The sequence below is a fragment of the Condylura cristata genome, unplaced genomic scaffold (assembly GCF_000260355.1).
Source record: "Condylura cristata isolate star-nosed mole 26May11 unplaced genomic scaffold, ConCri1.0 scaffold00036, whole genome shotgun sequence".
NCBI lineage: Eukaryota > Metazoa > Chordata > Mammalia > Eulipotyphla > Talpidae > Condylura > Condylura cristata.
Genome location: NW_004567137.1, coordinates 11,233,221 through 11,259,612, shown reverse-complemented (window position 1 = coordinate 11,259,612; position 26,392 = coordinate 11,233,221). Strand labels below are relative to the sequence as shown.

General features: G+C 39.2%; 1 protein-coding gene across 1 annotated transcript in view; it reads left to right on the top strand.

Moving 5' to 3' along the window:
* The window catches only part of PTPRO (protein tyrosine phosphatase, receptor type, O), a 68,557-nt gene that overhangs the window by 17,670 nt on the left and 24,495 nt on the right, over nt 1–26,392 (top strand). The window contains exons 6-12 of the mRNA XM_012732874.1: nt 7,443–7,582; nt 9,737–9,869; nt 12,397–12,517; nt 16,348–16,416; nt 18,667–18,750; nt 23,478–23,513; nt 25,797–25,878. Of these exons, the coding sequence (XP_012588328.1) occupies nt 7,443–7,582; nt 9,737–9,869; nt 12,397–12,517; nt 16,348–16,416; nt 18,667–18,750; nt 23,478–23,513; nt 25,797–25,878 (665 nt within the window). The remainder of the gene's footprint in view (nt 1–7,442; nt 7,583–9,736; nt 9,870–12,396; nt 12,518–16,347; nt 16,417–18,666; nt 18,751–23,477; nt 23,514–25,796; nt 25,879–26,392) is intronic.

Genomic DNA, 26,392 nt, shown 5'->3' with positions numbered 1-26,392 from the left:
CTGCGCCACCAGGGAGGGCCTCCTTGCTGGTGTTTTTAATATCAGGTGAAATAATGCCTTTATATTACTTCTCTCTGAAAATAGGACTATCCTCAGCCTTTTTATCACAAAAACTACATAATCTTTTCATTTGTCTAAAAGGTTGCTTTCTGTTCTACAAGTTACATCTTTGTCTTATAAGCCCTTTCAGTTTTATGATGTCTTGCTGGCTAAAGATGCTCCATGGATAGTTCTTGAAATAAATTGAGACCATAGACCTCAAACTGCAAATAGTACTCCAGTTAATAGCTAATCAACACAAGCTGCTTCTTTTAAAGATGTTAAATAACATTTTTGCTATAGTAACACTGATAATGCAGTTGTATTTGGTATCACAAGGCTTTCATTCTAGTCACTTTGTTTCCATCTGCAGTCATTTGGTACCTATAAAAGTTATATTAATTCTATCTCACAGAAAAATTCAACTATGGCATATAGAGTTACAGGTATTATTTGAAGCAGAATGACATTATTAAACCTAGGATTTAAACCGATAGGAATAACCCTCAGTTAGCTAGTTGGCCTAAGATACCCAGTGAGTTGGGCTAACCTCCAGTTAGTTAGGCTAATTGCCAGTTACTTAGCCTGACTAACCCCAAATAGTTGAGCTTACCCTAATTCAATATCTAACCCCTAATTCAATATCTCAGGCAGAGGACTCTGGAGGAATGGCTCCATTTGCTGTTGTGAAAGGCAGAATTTCTATCTATGGGAAGAAACCAGACTACCAATGAATTTAGTATAAATTAATCCAACATTGCAAGTGCAAGGATAGCGAGGCCTCAAACACTTTCCAAGAATTTTCAACTATTACATTATCAGCAAACATCCTCAGGAAGACACGTATGGCCAGTGGTGCTGTTTGCAGGACACTGAGCCAGGCTTCCCCTAGGAAGTTTAGGTTGCCAGCATTTTCCTGGCACTGTGCTGTCAGCTCTCCGTGGCTGTCAGTATAAATGCCAATCCAGTCTGCCCTAAAACTTGTCATCTTATAAGAACTCTTTGGTCCGTATGCGACTGTCTTAAGCCAGCAGCAGAATAAAACTATCAGAAACTCTGGGTCAACTTTAGGGAGATTTGATAAGACTTCATCAGAGAATCAGATTTCCAGCCTGGGGAAAGAAAAAAAGGGAAACAGTAATGAGACCTGTTGGACCTATCATTAAATAGCTCGACGGTAACGTAATATATTCATTCGTGTAATGGATAAATGAAACATATGCTGAGAACCTTTTAAGCTTTTCTCAGATGTAGAGCTACTTGCAGTCATGAACCCAAAAGACAAAGTTCATTTTCTGTTCACAAGGAGACTGAGCTGGTGAGGGACGAGACGGTAAGGAGTTTTGGAACACTGAAATAAGGGGTTATGGTGTGGTGTGATTATGCAGTGACTGTTTTCTCTGAGGAAATGGTCAAGGCTGAGATTTGACTCGCAAGCAATGATCGGCCTTAAAAAAGAGAGCACGTGCTTGGGCAGCGCGAATGGCAGGGGCCGCACTATGTAGGATTCATCGGACATGGAGTTGAGATTTTATTTTGAGTGCAATGAGATGCCACTTCGAGAATTTTAAAAAGACATTTTGCTGTTCAAGGAAGAAAGGATTTTTCATCAAGCTTAAGGTAGAGAGGCCATTAATCTTAGTTTTTAAAATAACATTCAAATTCAAGTAAGTGCCTTGGAAATGATGAGTCTACATCTGCGATGGGTCAGTGGAAAGCTGTCATCCAAGCAGTGCACTTCGTGGGTCTCCCTGTTCTGCTCCCCATTGTCTCTGGTCACTGTCACTGTCTTCTCACTGCCCCTGCACCTTTGGCCTGGACCCCAACGGCATAAATGATTAAATCTTAAGAAGAGAGAGAGAGCGCACTGTTGCCTCTTTAAAAAAAAAAAAAATTGAAGGTTGTTCCCCCCCCCCCCTTTAGCTGTCTTTTTCTTTTCCCAAAGTATTCCATTTTGGACTCTTGCTAAGTGGCATGGTCACCTCAAAACCAGGAAGCTATTTCATCCAGCCAAATGAGAGATGATAACTTGCTTGGAGGTGATGATAGAAAATTTATTTTGAAGGTGGAGCTGAGAAATCATAGCTTTTTAGTTGATTTCATTTATTCGTGCATGAATCCAAGTACATGCCAAGAGCTTGGAACCTGGGCAAATGGAAGGCCTGAAGTGCTGTTTATTGAATTGAGGGTCATTATGGGAGGGGCAGGTTTGAGGAGAAAATCAGAAGTTCATGTTCGGGTATTTCAGCATTTGAAGGCGCCTGGTGAACTTTAAGGAACAGATACTGTGTAGGTGGCTAGAAAAGTCAGCCTGGAACATGGAGAAAGGAAATGGGTTGGTCCTTGGGAAACACTTGATGAGGATATCAGGAAACAAAGAAGAAGGGCCATGCAAGGACTAGCCCAAGGCCCTCTGAGAAGTGAAAGTGGTGAGAAGGAAGCAACAGAGCTCCCAGAGAAGTGGCCAGGGAAGCGGGCAGCAGCGCAGCAGTGTGATGTCCTGAGACCGAGCAAAGAAAGGCCCAGAAGGAACAGATACTGACCTGCCTGCACCCAGGGGTAAGTCGGGGTGGAGAAGGAGGTTGGGTCAGGGTCTCAGCAACCAGAAGCCACTGGAGATGAGGAGAGGAGGCATTCGGTGGACTACTGAGAAAGAAGTTAAAGTTGTTTGAAAGTGACAACTGAGGATAGAACAACTACTTTTGAGTAGTGTTCATATAATGAGCAGAGAAAATGAGCAGAAGCTGAAGGAAAAAAGGAGTCAAGAATGTTGACGTGTTTGCTTGGCTTTCGTTTTGTTTTTCTCTAAGTGGGTAGAAGACATCTTGTCAGTAGGCTCCATGGAATGACAGCAGTGTAGGGAAATTAAGGTTGCATCATAATAATAGACTTGAGACTTGAGACACTGGTGGCTCTGACTGGACAGAGGGGGTGGGGGGAGCTAGTGTGGGGTAGCTATAGACTGGGGGAAGCTGGACTAAGTAGATGCACAGTATATATATATATATATATAGGCATGACAGGAGCTTGCGGATGATTTATCCTGTTGATGTCTTATAAACGCAGAGTGTTCTACAGGGACCTATTGCTGTAGGTCACTCTTCATGTGACCTGTGTGAACGCTTCTCCTTGCCAGCGTGGCTTTCTGGGAATGGCTCCGTGGCTGGTCATGGTTCTGTTTCTCAGTGTGGCGCTAACTGATCTCCTCCCTCAACAAGTGGCTCTCCTATTTCTCATTGTGGCCTTCTGAGTTCCACTGCAGTTTGCCAGCTGCCTGCAACTTGGACACTTCCTTGAAAGCATTGCTCCTGCCCACCAGAATGTGACTGGCAGGTTTTCCTCCAATATGCTACAAGAATCAGGATGATAACTGATGTGGGCACTATGGAAACTGGCCTCTGTGCAAAGAAACTTAGCAGGAAGCTTCATCAGCCCCAGATGGACAACAGAAACATATGGAAGGAGCCTGGGTATAGGAGGCAGCTGGGTATAGGAAGGACCCTTATATGGGTGAGAGCAGGGCTCGGTCTCACAGGCAAACTAAATCACCTTAGAAAGTGACTCAGGTCTTGGGATTTCAGTTGCCTGATCTGTAAAACTAGGGTCTGAACTAATAATGGTCCTTAATTTTCCTTCAAGTTTTAGGATTTACTCATACTTGAACTCAGAAAAAGAAACAAGATTGATAATACAATGCCTTATGATGTTTGCTATGAATTGTGCAGTGTGTAACTTCTACTTAATAAAATATATTACGTAAAAATAATTATTCCTGGAACCATAAAAGGAAGAAGTTAAATATTTTGTTTTGAAACTAAGCAATGATAGATGAAACTTCCTTTGAAAAGAACCTACAGGTCATTAAGAAGTTACTTGAGTTGGTAAAACCATAAATGTACTCAGTGATTCATAGAAGGGGCACTATATTTGCTATTGTTAAACTAAAGAACTTAATTAAAATGTACTGGAAATGGCAGGTATTTCCAATTTCTAAGGTAATTGTGTTTTGTTTATGAAGGGGGCTCAATTATAATTAAGTCCTAAATACTTGCCTAAATATGTTCTATATTTTCCATTGTTGTTATATGTTCTATTTGCTTATTAAATGCAATTAGGGAAAGTCTCTACTAAAGTCAGCAAGAGAACAGGTCGAACAACATCTTATGTTCCTTAATATAAATTTCCCTTCTGTTAATTTCATTATGTATCACTCTGACCCTGAGTAGTTTCTCTCATCTTCTTTCAAATGCTACTTTGCTTTACAGATGTTACTTTGGCCAAATTGCATGTAATTCATACAATTACAGTGCTTAGAGGTATTTCCTTTGGCCAAGTGAATATCAGCTATATAACTTAATCTGTGCAAGGTAGACTTGCCTGACTTGAGGGAAATTAAAATTGATTTAGAAAACTTACTTTAACATAGATGGTAAAGACCATCCTTTGTACATGAACAGGATGCTAGAAAATTGTCATCAGTGAAAACAGATTGAAAATAGATGCTGCCATGTTGAATACTTTTAACAATATTTTCTTACTGCATTCCCCTTATCATCAATGTCACACAATTGTGAAATGATAGAGCAAGTGTAGAGGTAGAAAATAAAAGCAAAGTGAAAGTAGTTGACCCTTATGGGTATGTTGCTGGCCTTATTACCATTATTCTATTGGCAACTACTCTGGATTACATTGAAGTAAGTGATATAATACCAGAAAGATGGATTTTTCAGCTGTCAGACTGTTATACCTGATTCCCACTGGAATTCTGTAGGAAGAGGTTTGCTGCTAGGTTGGAGAATAAGAATCAGATACTAGCTCATACTTCACCCAAGGTCACCTTTTCTCCCAGGAGATACTAAGTAACAGCTTGGGCCTCATAATCCCATCTAAATTACATGGTAGAGATAGCTTTACAGCTTTTTACTCTGCCTGGTACTTGATTTCCTTATAAAATGAGGAAATCCCAGCTCAAGGAGGGATACAAAAAGTGAGGAGGAAAGGAAGGAACCAAATACTTGATTACAGCACAGCAATATTGAAAAACTAAATGTTTAAATCAAACCCTTTATACCTTATTTGGTGAAATTATTATGCTTCCTTTATCATATCTGTAGTTGCTCCTATCGTAGACTCTGAAAGTATTTTAACCATAAAGAGATTTGACAGTATACTGCAGGAAATGTTGAAGCTAAGACTTAAATTGTCAGTTAGAAAAAAAAAAACTTTATAATGGACAAGCAAATAAAAGTCATTTGGAAGGATAGAAAGTGATGAGGTAGTCTATAACCAATTTCTACATGAGGCTCTTCACACCATGTAAATCACCTTCTGTACATTACCTTAAAGCCCACTTACTGTTCATGACATTAATGAGGGCATCCTGTCCCTCTCCTGTGAGCAGCGATTTCTTCACAGACCAAGATCAAAGTGTTGGCAGGTTTAGTTTCTCCTGAGGCACCTCTCTGGCTTTCAGATGACCCCTTCCAACTCTGATCTTATACAGTCTTTTTTTTTTTTCTGTCCCCGTTTCTCCTGGGTGTCTCTTTGCCCAATTTTCCTCTTTATATAAGGATGCCCATCAGAGCAGATTATGGCCCAGAGCCTTATTTTAAATTTATCACTTTTTGAAGGGCCTTGTCTCCAAGTGTAGTCACAGTCTGAGGTATTGGGGGACTAGCTATTTAACATACAAATTCAGGAAGACACAGTTCAATAGAGGGAGAAACCAGTCAAAAGTCTGTATCATAGTATTCTCTGTCACATAAAATTACCTAAACAATACTTTACTGTTTTTGACCTAACACTAGGAAACACAATTTATCTAAACCTTCCTAGCCGTGGAGCTGAGCTAACCCTGCCTTCTGACAAGGACAGACAATGCAAAGAATCTGTAGATTTCTTCTCTGTCAAACAGGAAGGATGCTCTAAGCCAGTGGTGTCCAGTGGAAATGTCAGGAGAACTACATTGGTTATTTTAAATGTTCTAAGTTACATTACTAAATATAAAAAGTGAGTAAAATTGAGTCTGATTCTTCATGTAACTAAATATATAGCCAAAGTAATATGATTCAAACATATAACCAGTATGAAGAATTACTGATGAGATGCTTTCGTTTTTGTTTCATACGCAATCTTGCATGCCAGTGTTGTCTGTATTGCACACCTACAGCACTTCTCAATTTGGCCTGACCATGCCTCACATTGGCAGTGGCTGCATGTGGCTAGGAGTGACTGTGCTGTACGTTACAGTTCTAATATAATGCATTCTCTGGCACAGCTGTTGTCCCGAGGGTGAAAATTATAAGGTCTTCCCAATCCCACAATGCCTCCACTTATAAATTCCTGTAATAACTTTCCTTTGGAAGCAAAGTGTAATTTCTTTCTGATATAGCTAAAACCTGTCAGAGACAATCAACATCCTGCCAGAAGGAGACAAACAAGTAGTGTGGGTCATTCAGGTGAGCAGAGAACACTGTCATGGGAAGCCAATGGGAAGATGTGTGCCCCAAAAAACAAGGCCAAAGAGGTTGGCCAGCTCAGAACAGCAGGGAAGCTTGATTGAAGATCTTGGGTTCAGACACCTCTCACTGGCTCCTGGAGGACCTGGTCAGAGAGGCAATGTCTGAAGGGGGAGATTAGGAGAGATTCAGGAAAAGCGGAACAAGACAGCCGCTTGCTCCTAGTACTGGGGTACAGAGAGGAACTTGGTCTCAGGCCAATCAGGCCAGACTCCGTGACTGAAAATGAGCATGAAGAGGCCCAGACAGCATGATTTACTTAACTACATATTAATTTATTGATCAAGATAGTGTCCAAAAGAATGAGATAAATCAGTCCTCTAGCACTTTTGCAGTCATACAATCTCCTCTCATCCATCTTTTTCTTAAAGAATTCTATTTAGCTTATTTAGCTTGACCATTCTGAATTTAGGCTACAGTTTCAAGAAGCTGCTCCTCAGACTAAATGACTCCAAATAGCCTCCCAAGGAAGGGTGGTTGGCTGAGTGCCAGGCTTTTTCTCACGTTAGCAGGAGCACAGTATTCCATTGTGTCTGTGTGCCACTTTGTTGTCTCTGCCTTTTAAGCAAAGATTTTCCTTCTTCATACAGAAAGTTCTTTATCTTTAGGGCAAGGCTAGCTTTGCTGTAGATGACACAAAGCTATTAATAGATAATGTCTATAATAATGTTGAACTAAAAAGCAGAAGTGTTCCAAAAAGAGAAGTATAAAATGGAAGGGGAAAGGGGGCATTGCAAGTTAGATGCCTGCTTTTACAAAAGGATATATTTCAGAAGCAATATAAAATCATTGTGGTGCTTCTTACCTATATTTGAAATGTTTGCTCATTCATCCTGCTGACAAGTGAAAGAATGTTAAAATTTTTAAACTTTTTTTTTCCCTCAGAACCAGCTCCTCCCAAATCCCTTTTTGCAGTGAATAAAACCCAGACTTCAGTGACTTTGCTGTGGGTGGAAGAGGGGGTGGCTGATTTCTTCGAAGTCGTCTGTCAGCAAGTTGGTTCTAGCCAAGAAACAAAACTCCAGGTGCTGTACTCTTTGATTTTCCATGTCTGAGTCACTTTTGATTAAGGCTAATTATCTGAGCAAGACAAAAGTCTTCTGTTTCTGTGACCTATAGAAAATGAAAACTGTTCGTGCTTTTGTGTCTGGTTATAGAAATGAACCCAAAGATGTTAAAAGAACCTGTTTGCCAAATCACATTTTATTTTTATCTCTCCAATTTCTCTGTTCTCCCCAATCCATATCCATTCCAGGACATACTGAAGAACTGAAGTGGTTCATTTTCCTATTGGTCATTAAATTCAATTAATTTGAAGACCTGGCCATGTGAAATATGGGAGGTTTTGTAAAGAACACAAATGGTAGAATGAATATTTGCCTACCAAAAGCTTTTTCATTTAATTGTAAATGTTGCCATAGAGGAGAGAGAATGAAAGCAAAGAGAAAACCACGTGAGAGATCCATGTTATCGAGAAAATGTAAAAGAAGGGGCATTGTCTCATTAGTAATGAGGACCAGACCGAGAGAGCAGCGATTGTTTTGGACTTTAGAACACAAAGGAGGACAGGGTGAAGACTAAGCTGTTCATCAGTGAAATGAGCAGGATAAGCAAAGGCACCTAGAAAAAATTTTCACAGCCAAACACAGAAGGAAAAGGGCAAGTTTCTGAACTATGTCACAAAACAGTGCCGAGACTGATGCTGTGAATGTGAATAGTTGGTGCTTTTTATGTAATGAAATTCATGAGACTGAGAAGAAAAGAGATTGCCGGGAGCACCGATCTCTTCATTCTGAGTGTCAAGGTCATTTGCTTTGATTCTGGTCCCCTTTTAATATTCCCCTATAAACTTAATCTCATCTTTGATCAGTACTGAACAGCTGGATCTTTTTCTTTTCTAAGAATCCTTTTTGAAAACACTGCTCTGCCAGTTTCTGTCTCCAACTGTGATGCTGTCTTCTTTTAAGAAAACAATGATTAGACAGCTACTCACAACAACTAAGTTCCATTAGCAAAAGCTTTTCCTCGGACTCACTCTTTTATTGAAGACTGAGAGATGGGAGTGGAAGTAAGTCCTGATGCCTCCCATCTGTTTAGGCAGGGGTGCTTCAGATCCTTGTTTTGAGAAGTTTATTACTCTGGCTAAACATTTAGTAGTACTTCTCACTAACCTGACCATGACCATGGCCCACCGAATTAACAGCTTTTTCTACTGAAGAATAGGTTTCATTTTTAAATGTATTCAGTTTTTGACTGAGGCACCATAGACTACAGTGTAAGCTTTAGAAATAGGTACAGTGTAAGCTTTAGAAATCCTAAGAAACCACCCACCATCATCCAGCCAAACTCCTCTATGCATCTCCTTTTCTTCAGGAAACAATGTGTCAGAATCCCAGGGTTTGTTTGTGTTTGTTTGCTTTGTTTCTTATAGTCTACTTATAAGTGACCCATCCATTATTTGTCTTTCTCCTTCTGACATTTTTTGCCTGGCATAATTCCCTCAAGTTCCATTTGTATTGTCACAATTGGCAAAGTTCATCTTTTTTATAGCTCAGTAGTATTCCAGTGTGTATAATTTTATCCCATGTTATAGCTTAGTAGTATTCACATATCACATATTTTTAATCCACAACTCTTTGTCATTGGCCACTTTGGTTGTTTCTATGTCTGATGCACACACAGGTTTTATGTATTAAGGTATGATACATAGCCACATACACTGAGTGTGTGCACATACCTATGTTCCCAGATTTATTTACTATAGTACTATAGTATTTTTATTAGCAAAAAAAAAAAAAAAGGAAGACCTCTAGCCATTAACCAATAGGAACTTTATTTATGTAAATAAAGTAAATAATCCTTTCCATGGATTTCTAGGTAACCTTTAGAAACCTTTGAGCAGAACAATGGAACAATGTATAACCTCCATTGTCACTTAAAATTTTCTTCTTTAGCTATATCTAAAATGTTTATAAGCCATACAATATGGAAAGAAAATATACCTTTACAACAGTGATGACTTCCATACACAAAAATTGAGCAAATAGGGACCGGTGGAAATTTAGTTTTCATTGCTATCCTTTCTTATACTTGAAATATTTTATTCTATGTACTCTACTGTGAAAAATAATTTTAAAAAATAGATAATGCAGTATTCATCTTGTTTTCTGCATTTCCAGGAACCCATCTCTGTTTCTTCTCATGTTGTGACCATCTCCAGCCTCCTTCCTGCTACTGCCTACAACTGTAGTGTCACCAGCTTTAGCCATGACAGCCCCAGTGTTCCCACCTTCATAGCTGTCTCGACAATGGGTAATTACATGCCTTGGTAGAACCTGGTGTCTTTGGAAGTTCTGTCTTTTCAAATTTTTTTTTATATCAAAATCGCTAGCTTTGGTTTCAAAGTTCTCAATTTTAACCTCAGCTGCTGTTACCAGCTTCATGTGTCAGGGAAAGTTATTGACTCTCTGAACCTTTGTTTTTGCATCTGTAAAACTGGAATAATACCTACTTGCTGAATTGCTTTGAAACTTAGAAATAAGACATAAAGCCCTAGAACTAGAACATACCACCTCGATGCTAGTTGTTATCACCTTCATATCATCCTCTTCAGTGGCTATCCTATTACTCTGTTCAAACCAGGTTCATCTGTATTTTTATATCCACCTTCTCCCTTCACTGTGCTTGAAGAGTTTATGACAGTACTAAATTATTAGGTCAAAGACGGTGTTTCCAATCAAGTAGAAAGTATGAGTGGTAAAATTGGAAATCAAAGTGTTAGCAGCACGAGGAGTATCCCAGGACCGCCAATCCTGCCTGTTCTATGCGGGTCCTGCCATCTGCCGCATCAGACACAACGAACTCTAGTGCATAAGACCTTCAGTAGAAAATAACTTTAATATAATTAGTGTGCAGTAAAGAGAAGAGAAAGAACTTGGTTAAAATAGTTTCCAATTAAACACTTCAAATTATCCATCCCTTCGTGGTTAAATGCCCAGTCAAACGGGCTTGGCCCAGTATAGGACCACATAAGCCTACAATTCTAAGGCACCTTCCATGGAGACCCATAAGGGACGGCACAGAGGAGCACACAAGTCTGGAACACGAGCAAAACCAAAAACTGAATCAAGACAAAGGCCACATCAGCTTCCCCACAGGTCTGTCACCCACTCCTTTATATGTCTCCTCCCACGTCCCCCAGGTCCCTAGTACAAGTCCAAGGCCAAGAAGCAGTGCAGCTTCATGTCTCTGCCCCACATGCCCCCTCTAAGCCATCTTGGTCCCCTCTCTCCCTTTTCTAGTCCCCTGTAGCTGCCTCCTCCTGCCCAGCGCCACCCTTCCTGAGGGTGGGGCAGGGAGCCTGGAGCGTCCCTTTCCCTAGAGACTACCCTGTTACAAAAGTTCTAGAAATAATGTTTCTTTACTCTTCCTGAATGACATATTTTACTCTGTTTGTAGAGAATCTGATTCTGCAGTCTAAGACCCTGGGAAGCCACTGACAATAAAGCACTGCTAAGCAGTCACATTTCCCCTTTATTGGGTTCATTTTCATTTTTGTAACATGTTCTGTATTTAGCTACTCTATTCAGTGACAATGACTTGCAGAACGGACCTTTTTTTTTTTCCCCTAATTTTTGGTGTGTGTGTGTGGTTTTTTGTTTTTGTTTTGTTTCTGTTTTTTGTTTTGTTTTTTTGTTTTTTGTTTTTTTTTTTTTGCCAAAAGAGAAGACAAAAATGAACCTGAAAATATATTGGTTTCTGATCCTTACATCCTTTTACATTTTTTTTTCTAAGTAATATTTTAATGTTCCCTATTCCTTGTCAACTCCACAGCAATCTAGTGGAACAGATGATGTTATTAAACTTATCTGCTAGTGAGGGATATAAGAACAAGACAGACAGCTAAAATAACTTCCCTTAAACTGCAGCTACTTGCCAAGTGAATTTGAACAAGCACCTCTGACCACAAGTCTAGATGTTCTTTCTGCCCAAGTGCTCTGTCTGTGACCTGGGACAAGGGGTCAAATATCCCAGGCTGCTTGGTGCTGGGTTCAGTGCAAAGGATGGTACCATTTTCCTCCTCTTCTCTAGTTTTTGTAGAACTTTAATGTTTTACAAAAACATTTGACATAGATTCCTCCCCACTCTTGCCTGTGAGTTCATGTGTGACGAACAAGACATGTCAGTGCCTTAGATGACCAGTTGTCATCAAAAAGTATCTGAAAAGAACAGAACCCCTGTATGTAAGGACCCTGCGGCTCATTAATAGGTTTATTCTCTTGCATGTGCAGATGGAAAACCTCACAACATTTGGCACAGATTATCAGAATGCCTTCTCCTACCGATGTGTTAAGTGCTGCAGCAGATGGCGGCTTGCTAATGCCTTTTTCATATACATTATTAGTTGTGAGCAAAAGATCCAGTTGCACCTTCCGACTTTAAGTTACAGGCATGAAGTAAGATTCTGCCACTCTTTCTATTTCCAAAAATGTTAAAACAATGATAAACATTAGAATGACTTCTAGATTCTTTTGATTTCAACTGAATTTGAACCATGGCTTAGGTATTATTCCCAGTAGATAGTGTCTCTTCAAAGAAGCACCATAGCCGTCCTTCTTTGAGAGGGGTTCAATTCTCCGGCCACTGGCACTGTTGAACAGGCTCCTCTCCTAAGTCAGCGTTGACTAGGAAAAGTCTGGAATCAGCTGGAGAAACACTGTTGCTTTTGTCATCACCCAAAGTCCACAGCTCTTAAAACCAGATGGAAAGCAATGAATGTTGTTTATTCAGTGGTGGTTTATTTACTGTTTGTTTCCATATAATGGAGCTTCCCCTTCAGTTACAGAGATGAATCCTAACGTGGTGGTCATCTCTGTGCTGGCCCTCCTGAGCACGCTATTAATTGGACTGCTGCTAGTTACCCTCATCATCCTAAGGAAAAAACACCTTCAGATGGCTAGGTAAGTTCAGCTCATTTCCTCTTTCACCACAGCCTTTAAACATTTGTATTTCCCATACGTGTAGGTTTAGAGACCTGAATTGTATGGTGGCCAATTTAACTTCAATTTTCTGTGTCTTTCTGTTTTTGCATGTGTTCCAAGTAGACTTTAAAATATTATCTTAGACAACATTCCCATAGACAAGGTAAATAATAGGACTGTGTGTTTATACGAAGTCAGACCTCCTATCTTGTCATTTTAAATAGCCAAGAAACAGGCGTCCTTTCATTACATTGGGCACTTTCAAATATATTTTGGAATAAAAGAATGATCTATGCCTCCTCACTATGATTCATGTGTGGAATAAATAAATATGGAGACCACAGAAAAGAACAGGAAAAACATCTCTCCCTATTAATTATTGTTGAAGCTGTTTTATCAGAAAATATTTGTAGAGTTTATCACTAGATTCATTAAAAGTCTCCTTTTAGTTTTGTTTTTATGACTCAGAATTGTAAGCAGTTTCATTTTTCTTGCAGTTACAATAAGACCTTTGATTTATGAGTTTGGTGATATTTTATTCCCCTCCTGCATTTCTTATCACAACATAGTCTCAAGGACTTCTGGTGGCCCCTAGACTATCAGAACAATTCTTCAGATCTCATTTTTTTAAATGCTGCTTTGTTGAGTACTACTGGGAAATTTATATTTGTCCAGTGTTAACCTGCTTGGTTGTCAGTCAGCATCTGTCTCCTTAGATTTATAGCTTTCACATACTTATAGATAAATACATAACGTCCAATAATGATTTCATCACTGCCTTATAGGGCACAAAGAAAAACCAGACATCTGAGCTGCCCACTGGGCACTTAGAACCCAGATGGAGACATGTATAAATGTATAAAAGGTAAAAGCTGACTCATACCAGAAAGGAGATAAAAAGGAGATGCCATGAAAACTGAGAAAAGAAATCCATTCTGAATGTGAATATCACCCTTCTGGGAAAATGGCATTTGGATAAACCTTAGAAGGACAGGAAGGGAATGGTTCTGCCTTCTGTGACTTGAGTGTGGGGCTCTGAAATGACACTCCTTGGAGTCAGAAGGAATTTACAACCCGTGTGAACTTCTACAGCTCATGGAAACTTCATTGGAGAAATATTAATGGGCCCCTGCTGTGTGGCAGACACCAGTTGCTTGGATGTGACAGTATGTAAAACAGATTTTAAAAAATTGTGCCTTCATTGAGCTTACATTCTAGTGAGGAGATAAAACACTAAACAATAACGATAAAGTAAAAAGACTGCAGGGTACGTTAACCAAAGAGAAGAGAAACATACTAGAGCAGAGTAAGGGCAGTAGCAGTGTGAAAGAGAACAGAAGTGCTGGCAGATTCAACAATCTCACTGAGAGAGTCTGGGAAGGCTTAAAGAATGTGTGCTATCTGGGTGATAGATTGCCTGCCCAGTGGAGGGAGCTGCCATGCAAAGGCCCTGAGGCAGGAGGGTGACTTGCATGTTCAAAACATAGTGTAGCTAAAGCAGAGGAGTAACAAGACAGAACATCAGGCTGCAGGGGGCTTCAGGAGGTATCACAGGGACTTCAGCTTTTACAGGCAGCGATTGCAATTTGGGAGTAAAGATTAGTAAGCACTAACTTAATTTTAACATTTTCACTTTTTATCAGGCTGACTTGCTACAAGGGTAAAAGCAGGCACATCCATCTGGGGAGCCCCCAGAGCCAACTGTCAAGGGATGATAGTAGTTACATTAAGAGCAGTAGCAGTGGAGATGATGAGAAATGATCTTATTTCATAACCTTCCTAAAAACAAAGCAACAGGTTTACTAACACATTGTATGTGGAATAGGAGTGAATAAAGGACAGGATGACGTCAAGGTTTTCAGCCCAGAACAGAAAGGATGAAGTTGCCATCAACTTGAGAAAAGATTCCCCATAAAAAGAATTCATTATCAGGGGAACATCAAGACTTCAGGCTTGGTGATGCCTGGTGATGGTGAATGACTGCTAGTGCAGGTGTGCTGTAGAGCAAAGACTGGGTTGAAGATAAATTAGGGAGTTGTTAGCCCAGAAATGGTAGTACAACTAGCGACTGGATGAAATGCAGGAAGTGGGGGTTGGAGGTGAGGTCTCTGGATGAAGCACCAGAACAATGAAAGATTGAGGTATCCCTGGAGAAAAATAAGAAGATGATAACTGGTCGGGAATCCAGAGCAGTAAAAGGAAAACTAAGAGTTTTCCTTTTTTATTCCTAAGAATAAAAATCAAAAAGAGGATAATCAGCCTTATGTTCATGTATGGTTAGCAACAATGATGTAAAATAGGATGGCACGGTACTCAAGTCACAGAGTGAGATCATAATAGTAACAGCGGAGAGGTTGCTAATGATTGAGGGGATGGAAGTAGCAGTATTTACGAGGATCTGTTTAGGAGCATTCGTTGTGGTGCAAACAGCAAGATACTTAGGAGTAGTTGTACTTCAGCCAGCTGGTTGTTAGAGCAGAGATTCTGAATATTTTTTGTGTCATAATTCTCTCTGGCAGTCTGATGAAGTCTTAGATCTCTTCCAAGAATAATGCTTGCTTTTTAAGGGCATAAAATTAAAAACAAATGCATAGGATTAAAAAGAAACTATATTAAAATATGGCAATTGAAGTGTTTTAAAAATGCTTCCTATGCTTCTTTATCAATTCATTACATAACACTAGTTACCCAATGTATTAATTAGTAGAGTTTCTACTAATGCTATCATGATAGTGATCTATATGGGCAATATTTTAGTATCTGCAGAAAAATAGCTGCACTGTCTTGTTAGAAAATCTCACAATTACTGATTTTATTGTGGCTTGTAGCCCACTTTAATCATAGACAGAATTGCTACATTTCAGTTTTAGGTTGTGCAAATAAAGATTTACTTTTTTCCTTGGACCCCAGATTAAAATCCTTTGAGTTAAATGATAAACTAAATTCCTTATATCAGAAGTTCCTTATATTGGAAACATAGGAAAGTGAATTACTATAACTTATAACACAGTATTTTTATAACAGTATGTTAGTGTATTTTTCCAAAGGAGAAAGCTATCTTAGAATATTCTGATAACTAATTTCAACAAAAATGCTGCTTTAATTCTGAATAAGTATTATAAATTTCATAGAGAGGGAAATAGGAAATGCATGAGCTATTTATCATGCTCATGACAGGCAAAAAAGTAACATAATCATGTGCTTTTTTTTTTCTTCTAGAAAAACACATTGACAGTATTTTTTCCCTAAGAGATTAGAAAGCAGCCACCTTAAGAGCTCTGTGCTACAAAGCTGATCTATCTACAGAGGAAGCACTGTTTTATTCTTATCTCAAATGATAAGTAATAAGGACAAGACACAAGAGGGAAAGATTTTGGAGGAAGAAAACAATCCAGATAATCCACCATCATGATAAAGAGAAAGCCAAATGTTTTAAAAAGAAAATCCCACAATGAGTCTGCTAAAAGTTGAAAAGCCCTCAGCTGATCTGAGAGTGCCTACACCTTACCATTGAAGGCTTTGTTTAAAAAAAAAAAAAAATTTACTATCTCCCAAATAGTTCAAAGATTTACATTAGAATCATCAGCACCCTTTGGAAAGGATTAGGATGTGAACCCTGTTGGCTTCAATTGATTTGCTTGGGGTGTATGCAACCTTTTGAAAAGTTGTTTTATCGTTGTATTTTGCATGATTTGTAAAAGGAACACAAGGAACTTACATTAGCTTTTCTGTTTAATGTCCTACTGTGATAAGCTAGTTAAGACTCTTTAATGTCAAGGTCACCTTGATTTTATGGTTCCTTTAAACAGGGAGTGTGGAGCTGGAACTTTTGTCAATTTCGCATCCTTAGAGAGGGATGGCAAGCTTCCCTACAACTGGTGAGTACTGGATTGTTTGCTTCCTCCAAAATCTTCTCCTGGGAACTAGCCCCAGGTAACCAGGCAAAGCACAGTGTGCTCCAGACTTCATTTTCCTGTCTTTTGGGGATAATGATTTAGCGTGATTAGCCTTTCATAATTTGACAGTGAACTTTCAAAGGTTAGCTGCTCTTCAAACATGCACTGGTAAAAATTGGTTTAATAGAACTCTAAAGGACTTAAATGCAGCCCCGCACTGAGAAGTATGGGTGGAAGGACCAGGGGAGATACCACTGATGCTCTGGAAACTGAACAGTGTCTCTACTAAAATCTCACACGTCAGTGCCTGAAGGTGGGAGCCCATTTCTGTGCACAACTTAAGTAATAGTGTCCAGCCAGAGTGCTCAGCTTGCACCTACATGTAAATAGACAGCAATGGTAGGCAATTCCCTGGAGAAAACAACCTCACTTTTCTTTATGTTCAATCCAGAGTGGGGAGGAGATATTTTGAGAATTATAAAAGCATTGATTGTCAGGAGATCCCGTTGGTTGGCATTATAGCTGATAATGATACCTGAGAATTAGCATTTTATACTCCACAATGAATACCCAACAGAATGACTGAACAAATCAGTTACTATGAAGTCAGCATTGCCTTCCAGGATCTATCCATGGTTTTGGTTGTTTTTAATTTTGTGGCAAGTAATCATGTAAAGCCCATTTAAATGTACATTTCATATTAATCCTTGAGAAGTGATACTGGGTTGTTTTTTCATGCCTCCATACCAGTTATCCTAAAAGCTAGATGTGTGAGATTAGAAAATTAATTCAGTGGAATCACTAAGAGGAAGGGTTTTATTTAAAATATAAGTCTTTGAATAGACATTGGATTCTTGCTTTAGTTGAAAATCTTGGTGACATAGGATTCTATTTAACAAGACACTAGGTTAGGTTGGACTATTTTTCACTTGTACCCTAAATGGAATCTTGCTATGAATACATGATCAATTCAACAGTGAGAAAGAGGAACCCATAAATCCTAGATGGTAAAAAGTTAGAAATGTGACTAGAATTGGTCAATATATTTATATACCTTCCACTATGCAGAGACTAATATTTGTCTCTTTTCTGGTCTGCCCTTAGAGAAGGGGGCAGGCACAGAGCACTCATGACTGGTGCATCCAAGAACTGATCCAATTACATTCCTTACTTGTATGCACTGACTGACCAAAGAGACAACCGGTCACAATTGATTTAACGAGGAAGACCAGGTCTGAGAGAAAGGAGAAGAGAATTCACTACAGGATGCTTCTTTAAAATCAAGAATATTCTACAGCTCTTGGCAAAGACAGGTTTGCCAGCACTAGCATCTTCTGACTGCCTGGGAATAGATATCTCAGTGGGGACTTGTCATCTCGAACATGACAAACTGACAGGATTTCCCCCTCCCTAATTCTCAGAATAGCTATCCAGGCAGCCACAGGATATTTTTAAATCTTCATTAATGAATGTTCTATTTTATAAGTGGTTGAAATTGGATTCAAGCCAGGCACTTTAGATTATAGGCTAAACTAGAATTAAAGTGGAACTAAGTAGTTTTGTTCCCATTCAGTTGATAATTCTAAATCTGATAGTTCAGATTGAGTGGAGGATAATAAGCCACTATCTGGAATGAATGATCCCTGAGTGTTATAACACAGCTCTGTTTAGGGGGTTATTCTTTTAGAAATCATATTAATTAAAGTAAAAGCACCATAGAAAGTCACAGCTGGTAGTGGATTCTTATAAGAATATGTCCCAAAAGCTACATCTTTACCTGAATCAGTGTTTGTAAACTGACCTTTTATATTCCCTAATGCAAGCTGCTGTTTAACTATCAGATGATGTTCCAGAGGCTTCTTAAAATAGAATTGAGCATTGGAAGGTTACTATCTAAGAATAAGACCTGAGATAACTAATGAGATACTTAAGAACCTCGTTTAACTGAATGCAAAATGTAATCATCTAATAGCAGACTAATTAGCACAAAATAAGTGGAAAGAAATATATCTGATTACAATAAGCATATGTGCGAATAAACCTGATTTTGCCAATATGAAAGCACTTAAACCCTCACATTTAAATTTCACATAATGGAATAATATTTAATTGTAATTATGGTGCTTGTCATTTTGATTCCCATAGGTAATTTACTGCTACCTGTTCACAGTTTATATTACTAACTCTTGCCACTTTTTCATCTTTACATCTGTTATCTATTAATGCTCACAGGCGTAGGAGTATATTTGCTTTCTTAACCCTGCTACCCTCATGTCTTTGGACTGATTATCTTTTGGCATTTTATATTAATCCTTGGTAAGTGACTTTTTTTTTTTTACTCTTTACCTAACAGAGTCTTTAAAAGTTAGTTTTCAAGCACTGAAAATAAGAAATATTCTTCTAGGTTATTTTATGTGTTTGGCATCATCTAAAATGATTAAGAATTTATTGAAATGAATTGAGGCAGTTAAAGGTATACCAAGATTGCTAGAAATAATGGTTTCTCAACTAAATTTGCTTCTTGTGATATTCTTGGCAAGTTTTCTTCTATTTTTTTTAACTAGACAATTGTTTCTTCATTAAGTAAACCCATGTATCTCTCATCTCTGTGAATGGTGCTTTCTGTTTGCCTTGCTGTCTGTATCCATTAGAGAGCTCCTTCCTAGAAGTGGAAAAATACAGTCACTCTGTATTTGGGTTCTTAGTGCGTTTATTAATAATGCCAACTCGGTGAATATTGAACAGACTCTGTTTGTGCCTTTTTGTTGAGTTACCACATGGAACTTTTCCTACAACTCTGAAGAATATTAGCTAGCCTATTTCGGAGATGAGAAGGTAGAGGTTTGAGGAGATTATCTTAACATCACACTATCTAGTAAACCCACGTTCCAAAACCGTATCTCTGAAATCTGTTCTTCACTCTGTAAAAGTTTCCTTCAAGGTCTCATTTTCTTGACTTTTGAAGCATTTTAATATTGAAATTGTGAGGAGTAGCCCCTTTAGTATTAAAAAATAATAACCTTGAATTCTGAGGCAAAGTGTGTAGAAGGACCATTTCTTTTCTTGATCAGTAAAAAAAGAAAGGAACAACTTCCTAGAGAACTGACCAAAAATGTGTCATTAAATATTAGTCCATGGGATTTAGGTATAAATTTATGTGCAGACAAGTCCAGAAATGTGGACAGTTTGAGGAGAAGTAATTTAAAAATCAAAAAATAGTTCAAAGACTGGGGGATTAAAAGGTCTATGAGGATGTGGAAAAGTATTCTGGAGAATTATTCAAAAACACAGTTGATCGAATGTTTTTTAGTTCCCCCAAAAAAAGAAGAAAAACAGCTGGCAGAGTTAAGGACTTCAGGTTGCAGTGGAAAATCTATTTAGAAGGACTGCCTCACAATGTAGAGTGTTAAAGCCAGAATTTATATTCTCTTTAAAAAGAAGAGCAAAGGAAAGCTTTTGAGTCGTAGATGTACTTGTCATGAAATCAGAATATGCTGGGCGTTGGAGACCCAGGCGCTATTATTCCAAGTTTGTGGCTAACAGCCAATTCTAGTGTGGGGTGGTTTTCAGGTATGAATGGCAATCATCGATTCCTTTTTGACCTTCAAAATATGCATGTACTCTTAATTCAGGATCTACTAACCCTTATGAGTATGCTTGGGAGCACTTTGACCATTATGATGTGTGTAGCAAAAGTGCCTTATTTAGAGCACTCACTGATGGCTGTCAAGGAAAAGAAAGCTCCATCAGCCGTACTTTCATTTCTCTGCTTAATTCTCTGACTTTTTCAATTTCTCAAGACAGTTCATCTTCAATAGGTCTGGTGTGCCTGTACTTATTTACATGTCTTCCTTAAGATGTTTCACTGTTGAACTATCTTCAAGGCCTGCTAAGTTGGGGCAGGCCTGATAGCCTGAGATTGAGTTAGGAGAGCAATTCCCATTAGTCATTTTTAAAAGACTGGGTGGTCTCCAGGTGGGAAGAGAAGGTGACATGGAGAACCCTGCACATTCTTTCCCTTTTGTGTAAACCACACACAAAGCAGCCAGTGAAAATCTACAGACACGAGTCGTGTTCTCTGCCTGGTACTTGGGCTGTGCCAGATCAAGGAAGCCGGGACAGGGTCTCTGCTTCTCAAAAGCAGCTCAGAATACACAAAGCTGCCCAGAATCCCTGCACTTGCTGCTTTTCTCTTCATCTACTAACCAAGAGACCCCAAAAGAGGCTGCTTTCATCCACTGAAGTCATTTGTATCCCTTCTTTGTGGTGTTTGTCTTCACATTTCTGCCATCTCTCTGGCCAGCACCACAGGAAATAGAGTTTGAAGGAGAACGACGTGACACCACACAGTCGAGGAAACCCTGCTTCGAGAGCCAGATCTCTGAAATCTGTTCTTCACTCTGAAGAAGAGTTTCCTTTAAATTCTCATTTTCTTGACTTTGACGCATTATAATATGCAAGTCATGAAGACTGTCCCCTCCAGTTTTATTTAAGAACTTTGAAATCTGAGACAAAAGTATCTAGAAGGACTGTTTCTTTTCCTGAGCAATACAGAAATAACTGCCTAGTGAACTGACCACTCTTGTCCAAACTAACTCTTGGAAAGATGTGTTCCTGTGACTTCTAAAGTCCTTCTGAAGTGTCTGGGGTGTGTGTGTGATGCTCCCCTGTAGTCTCTTCCTGGGTGGGTAGGGGTCTGCATGGAACCCCAAAATCAACATGAAGCAGTCTTCCCACCAGACTTGACCAGGTCTTATGCCTTGAAGGCTCTCAGATGTTGTCTCCTGTGCTCAGCAAACCCCCTCATTTGGACTAGGCAGCCAGAACTCCCTGCTCTCCCTTCCCCACTCACTCCCCATCATCTACTGCCCTCCTGTGGGTACCTGCCTGGGTGGTCTACGGAGCTCAGCTTGACTTGCACTCTGTACAGCTTCTGCTTAGAGAATGATCTGACTGTAGTGACCTTTATAAACTTGGGGGCCATTTCCATTTAGCTCATAAAAAGTAAATAGTCTTTAGGAAATAAGAAAAACCTAGGGTCTTTGTTTTCTATAGGCATAAATCCCAGGCCTTGCCTCATATTTTTCTCTGGAATACATTCTAGTCCGACCACTGTTGCAAGACTGTCCAAACCATGAAGAACTTAGAAAAAATGCACCTTCACTTCTTGAAGTCCTTGGAAGGTTTTGAAGCTAATCTAATACAAATGAAAGAGAAAAATTAGCAATGCTTGATCCTTTATGCAGGTAAAATGCGTGGTGGGTGTTGTTCATCAGTTAGATTAAAATCTGGTCGACTAAAATCCAGACCAAGCCCTATTCATCACCCATCATGATCATGGTCACATAGACTGGATTTCCAGAATGTGCTGTAGTTCAAAATGCTAGCAAAGATTTCACTTACATGTTTAAAAGTAAATTTTCCTTTCAGTTTAGTCTTAGCGCAGCAATAGAAAATTCTATCAGTATGGCTGTGGAGTAATTCAATCTAGTCATATCCACAGTTTTAGGATACAGGAACCCTTAGGTGTCTTCAGGAATTCAGCAGGACCTAAATGGAACAATGAAAGCTGTCCACAAGTCATGAACACCTGTGGTCATGACAATAAGCACACGTCCGTCCTACAGAAACTGGTGGAATTGTCTGTCACCATCACAGTTCAGTCAGCGCCTGAAGGAGAGGGAAAGGAAAAATGTGACTTCCCCATGAATCGGGTTTCAACACAGCTGCTGAATAGTAGCAGCTTAATATTTCAGCACTGAATTTATTCAGTGTTGCCTCCCACATACATTTCTTTCCAATTTCCCCAAAAGTCTGTTTGAATAGAAAAGGCTTTGTTTTGGTTTTTTTTTTTTTTCCATTTCATTTCCCAATCACAAAATATGTTGGCAGGATCTTGGCTTTACCAGACTGCTGGCTATCTGCTAACATTCTGCTTTTATAAGGCACTAAAGTAATCAACTCCTACTACACACACAAAAATGGGATTCCTAAAGTCGACTCAGTTACCACAGCCAGAGCCAAGTAGGAGATGCTGCTGCTTCAGCTCCACAGTGTCTGTGCTATCCTGCTCTGTCAAGAGTCCATAGTGGGTTTTTTTGAACAAAGTAAATGCTGGAGTGTCTGTCCTGAGGATGGAAGACAAGGAGAGCAGGAAGAATCAGGAGAGGAACTACTCAAGCGAGAACTAAAAACTGCCAGCAATCAAAAAAACATGAGCCAGAAAGGCCTCTTTCCTTGTGACCCTTCCCCCACCCCTCACCTGTACTATCTCCTCTGTCCACACGTCCTGATTGCCCATGGGCACTTCACGCAACCACGTCTCCGATCAGATTCATATTTGAATCAAAAATCAAACCCCCAGTTCAGGCAAGAGAGTTTTCAATTCAGTAGGCGTCTGCTGACCGGCCACCTGTGTTCCTCTGGCTGAAGAAGTCTGGGGGCTGCTGCACGCGGGGTGCAAGAGCAGACGGGGTGCAGGCTGGCAATGGACTAAGAGCAGATGGACTGTGCAGTCCTGCAAGTAGCTTAAAAGTGAGCTGGAAACTGAATAATGCCGTAGAGTTACATCGGCCATGTCAGCCATGTTAACAGCACAATTTCACATTCCCAACAAAACCACCCGAAAGGGTCATTTTAGTTTTTAGTTAGGAAAGCAACACACCCACACCCCTATTATAAGTTCTCACTTTGTTCCCCAGCTTTTTTCCCCTTCTTTACTAGCGTATTCAGGCAATGGGTAGTTTTATTTATTTGAGAAATACTTCAATTTAAGAACTGATAGCAAGAAGATAGACTTCTAGAATTCGGTTTCTGCCAAATACAAAGTATAAAGTGCTTGTATGTGCCTGAAATCTAATGAAGTCTTAGAAAATGAACCTGAAATTATCTTCTTTTTAAGGAGACATAATTAAACAAGCCTAAGGTATGTTTATGAAAATTAAATAAAATTGAGGTATCTGATGTAATTAGTTAAGCTCTTCAAGTTTTATCACTGTCAATTCTTTTACCCAAGTAAATTTTGTTTTTTTTTTAATTCTCAGGAGTAAAAATGGTTTAAAGAAGAGGAAACTGACTAAGTAAGTTTTTCTTACAATTTCATTTGAAAATATTTCACTTCAAAATGTTCTTCATAATAATCATATTGTGTTCATTATATTCTTGTTGTGGTCATCATCTTGATCTTTTTAATTTGGGATGATCTTAATCCACAAAAGACTTCTTGTCTTCAAATAGAGGGGATGCTTAAAGAGATAAACATAAATTCTAATAGTTTAGCTGTCACATATTGGTATATCCACACCTAAGAAAGTATATCAGAAAAAAGGAAGATTCTCACTGTATGGACTCTTAGAGAATGAGTTGTTAGGGACTATAAACATCTTGCAGGAGGATTTTTACTAGTCTGAAATTGTAAAATATATATATATATATATATATATATATATATATATATAATTTAGCTATATCAAACTCGCCCAAAAAGCTTTTTTTTTTAAAAAATTCTATGCTAATTGCATAACCATTAACTATTTGGTGTTGTAGTAAACACTTTGAGAAATGCTGTCTCAGAAAATCTTTATAGTTAATAGAAAAGGATAATTACTCCAGCTTGACTGTGGATTCACTTGCCTACTGAACTGTTAAGGCATAAAAATTCAGATTCTGAGGGGTGAAAATGAACAATCAGTTGACTTCAAAAGCCTAATTACCTTATCATGTCAGGTCTGTAGTTAAAACTGCATGTAAAGGGCAGAACATTCCTATAAATAGATATCCTTGATACTTACCTAGACTAGCGCATTGGTAAATTAATATAAGGATGCACCTAAGATTTCCAGGCAGATCTTTAGTACCCAAAAGAAGTGGGAAGAAATCATGGCATGTATAATACAAAAAAAAAAAAAATGGTGTGAAAATATTTGTTTATCCTTGATTGACATAGTTTGGGGGCATACATAGATAAAATGGTATTTTCCTTAGTATGCCTCACATCAGTATGCTTTCCCTGGACATCTAGCAAGTGATGTAGGAGAGGCACCTTCACACAAAAGGATTGCAGCAAAGACTTTGGTGCCCAAAACTATTACTCAGGTTATTCAGTGAGGGGTAGAAGAATAGGCCAGATCTCTTGAGTCAAAAGGGGAGACTCCCACAGAGCTCATCCTCCCAGACACAGGCAGAAAGGAGAAGAGAAGTGGTTGTGTCTAGAAGCTGGGGTGGAGCTAGGACTGGGAGTGACCCAAACGTCAAGCTAAACCAACTTCCTCTGTCCCTCTTCTCTCTTCCCTTCTAAGCCTTTTTCTAACAGCCTTTTCTTGAGGGACTTCCCAAACTCTCACACCTTCAATTCACCTTCTCTTTATTCTTCACTCCAAATGCATGCACACACGATACCCTGGGTTCCCCTTCCCTGTATCCACAAAGCTACAGTCCCCAACTCCTTTCTTCCTTCTCCCCTTTCCCTCTGGATGTTTGTCCTGTTGATCTCCTGTTGATCTCTGCTCCCTTGCAGCTTTCTTTACTTCCTCTTTGGCTTCCTCTTCCTTACCCTCATGTTCATTTATTTCCTGTTCTTCCCTCTGTCTGTCTCTTCTCTCCTCCTTGCTTTTCTGGTCCATGAATGTTTTTTGTGATTTGCCTTCCCTCTTCATACTTGATGAGGGAATGGCACCTAGAATTCTTAGGTCTAGCTTTTGGATTAAACCGCCCCTTAAAGACACCAGGAGGGAGTTGAGGCCAGGGCACTTGAGGAGGAAGGCTACATGCGGGGTTCTAGGCAGGGTTCTGCCTAGGTGATCATGTGATCTTGGATCATCAGCCTGGTGCTCATCTAGCATGAAGCTAATGTCCCTGTCTACCTAGAACAAAATGACATGGGAGTCTTCACGGAGAAACCATAAACACTTAAATGTATTATCTAAGAGGTAAAATATCCTTTAAAATCTATTAAAATTTTAGCATAAGTTAATCTATCAGATCAGCTAATGAACTTTAAGCAAAATCTATTTAATATTTATTTATGTCATGTAGAATTTGTGTATAATGTTTAATGTTTATACATAATGTGTTGTATGTGTATATATATATACACACACACACTGAATGTATACATATCAATATGTATATGAAAGCATGTTTATACACACACACATACTGAATATTCTCACCCCCAGCACCTTTGGCCTACACCCCAGTTTATCTATTAAGTAAATAAATAAATATAAAAAGTAAAAACAGAGCTAACCACTGAGAAGTAAGACTTTATCTTTGAGAAAGTTGTTTGGGTCTGAGAAATATGGTGTTGGTTATTGCCTATCAACAGATCTTTCAACTATATTATTTCTTTATTTTTGACAAAGCCCTGTTCAACTAGATGACTTTGACGCCTACATCAAGGATATGGCCAAAGATTCTGACTACAAGTTTTCCCTCCAGTTTGAGGTGCGTGCATTCGGATTCTTGCATCCATGTCCGGTGGGCATGGTGTGGGCAGGGTGGCTCTGGTGTCATTTCTGCTCCCCGGCTGTCTTGGGTTGTGGTTTCTGGTTGCAGGGTGATAACTTGGCCCAGGGCTGCCTAATGTGATGGATGAGAATGAGAACTTCGGCCCTCGGTTTAGTAGGTCAGGGCATAAGTGAAGCTAAGGCGAGGACAGTGAGGTCTTGGAGAGGCCATTTAGGGGAAGCTAAGGCAATTGGTTGTGCAGAGAAAGGCAGGGGAGGACTAATATCTCAACAGAATTTCACTTTCAGGAGCTTTTCCATGTGTTTCTTATGCTATTTAGGACACAGGAAATGTGGGTGGTGGGTGAAATCAATCCCCTTTGTCTTCTGGGCTTATAGGAGCCTGGGATGGGGTGTGTATAGCTGAAGACTGGTAGTATTCTGCATTTGTGGTTTTGGGTTTTCCTTTTCTGTAGAAAGAGTTTTACAGTGTTTGTTAAAAAAAAAAAAAA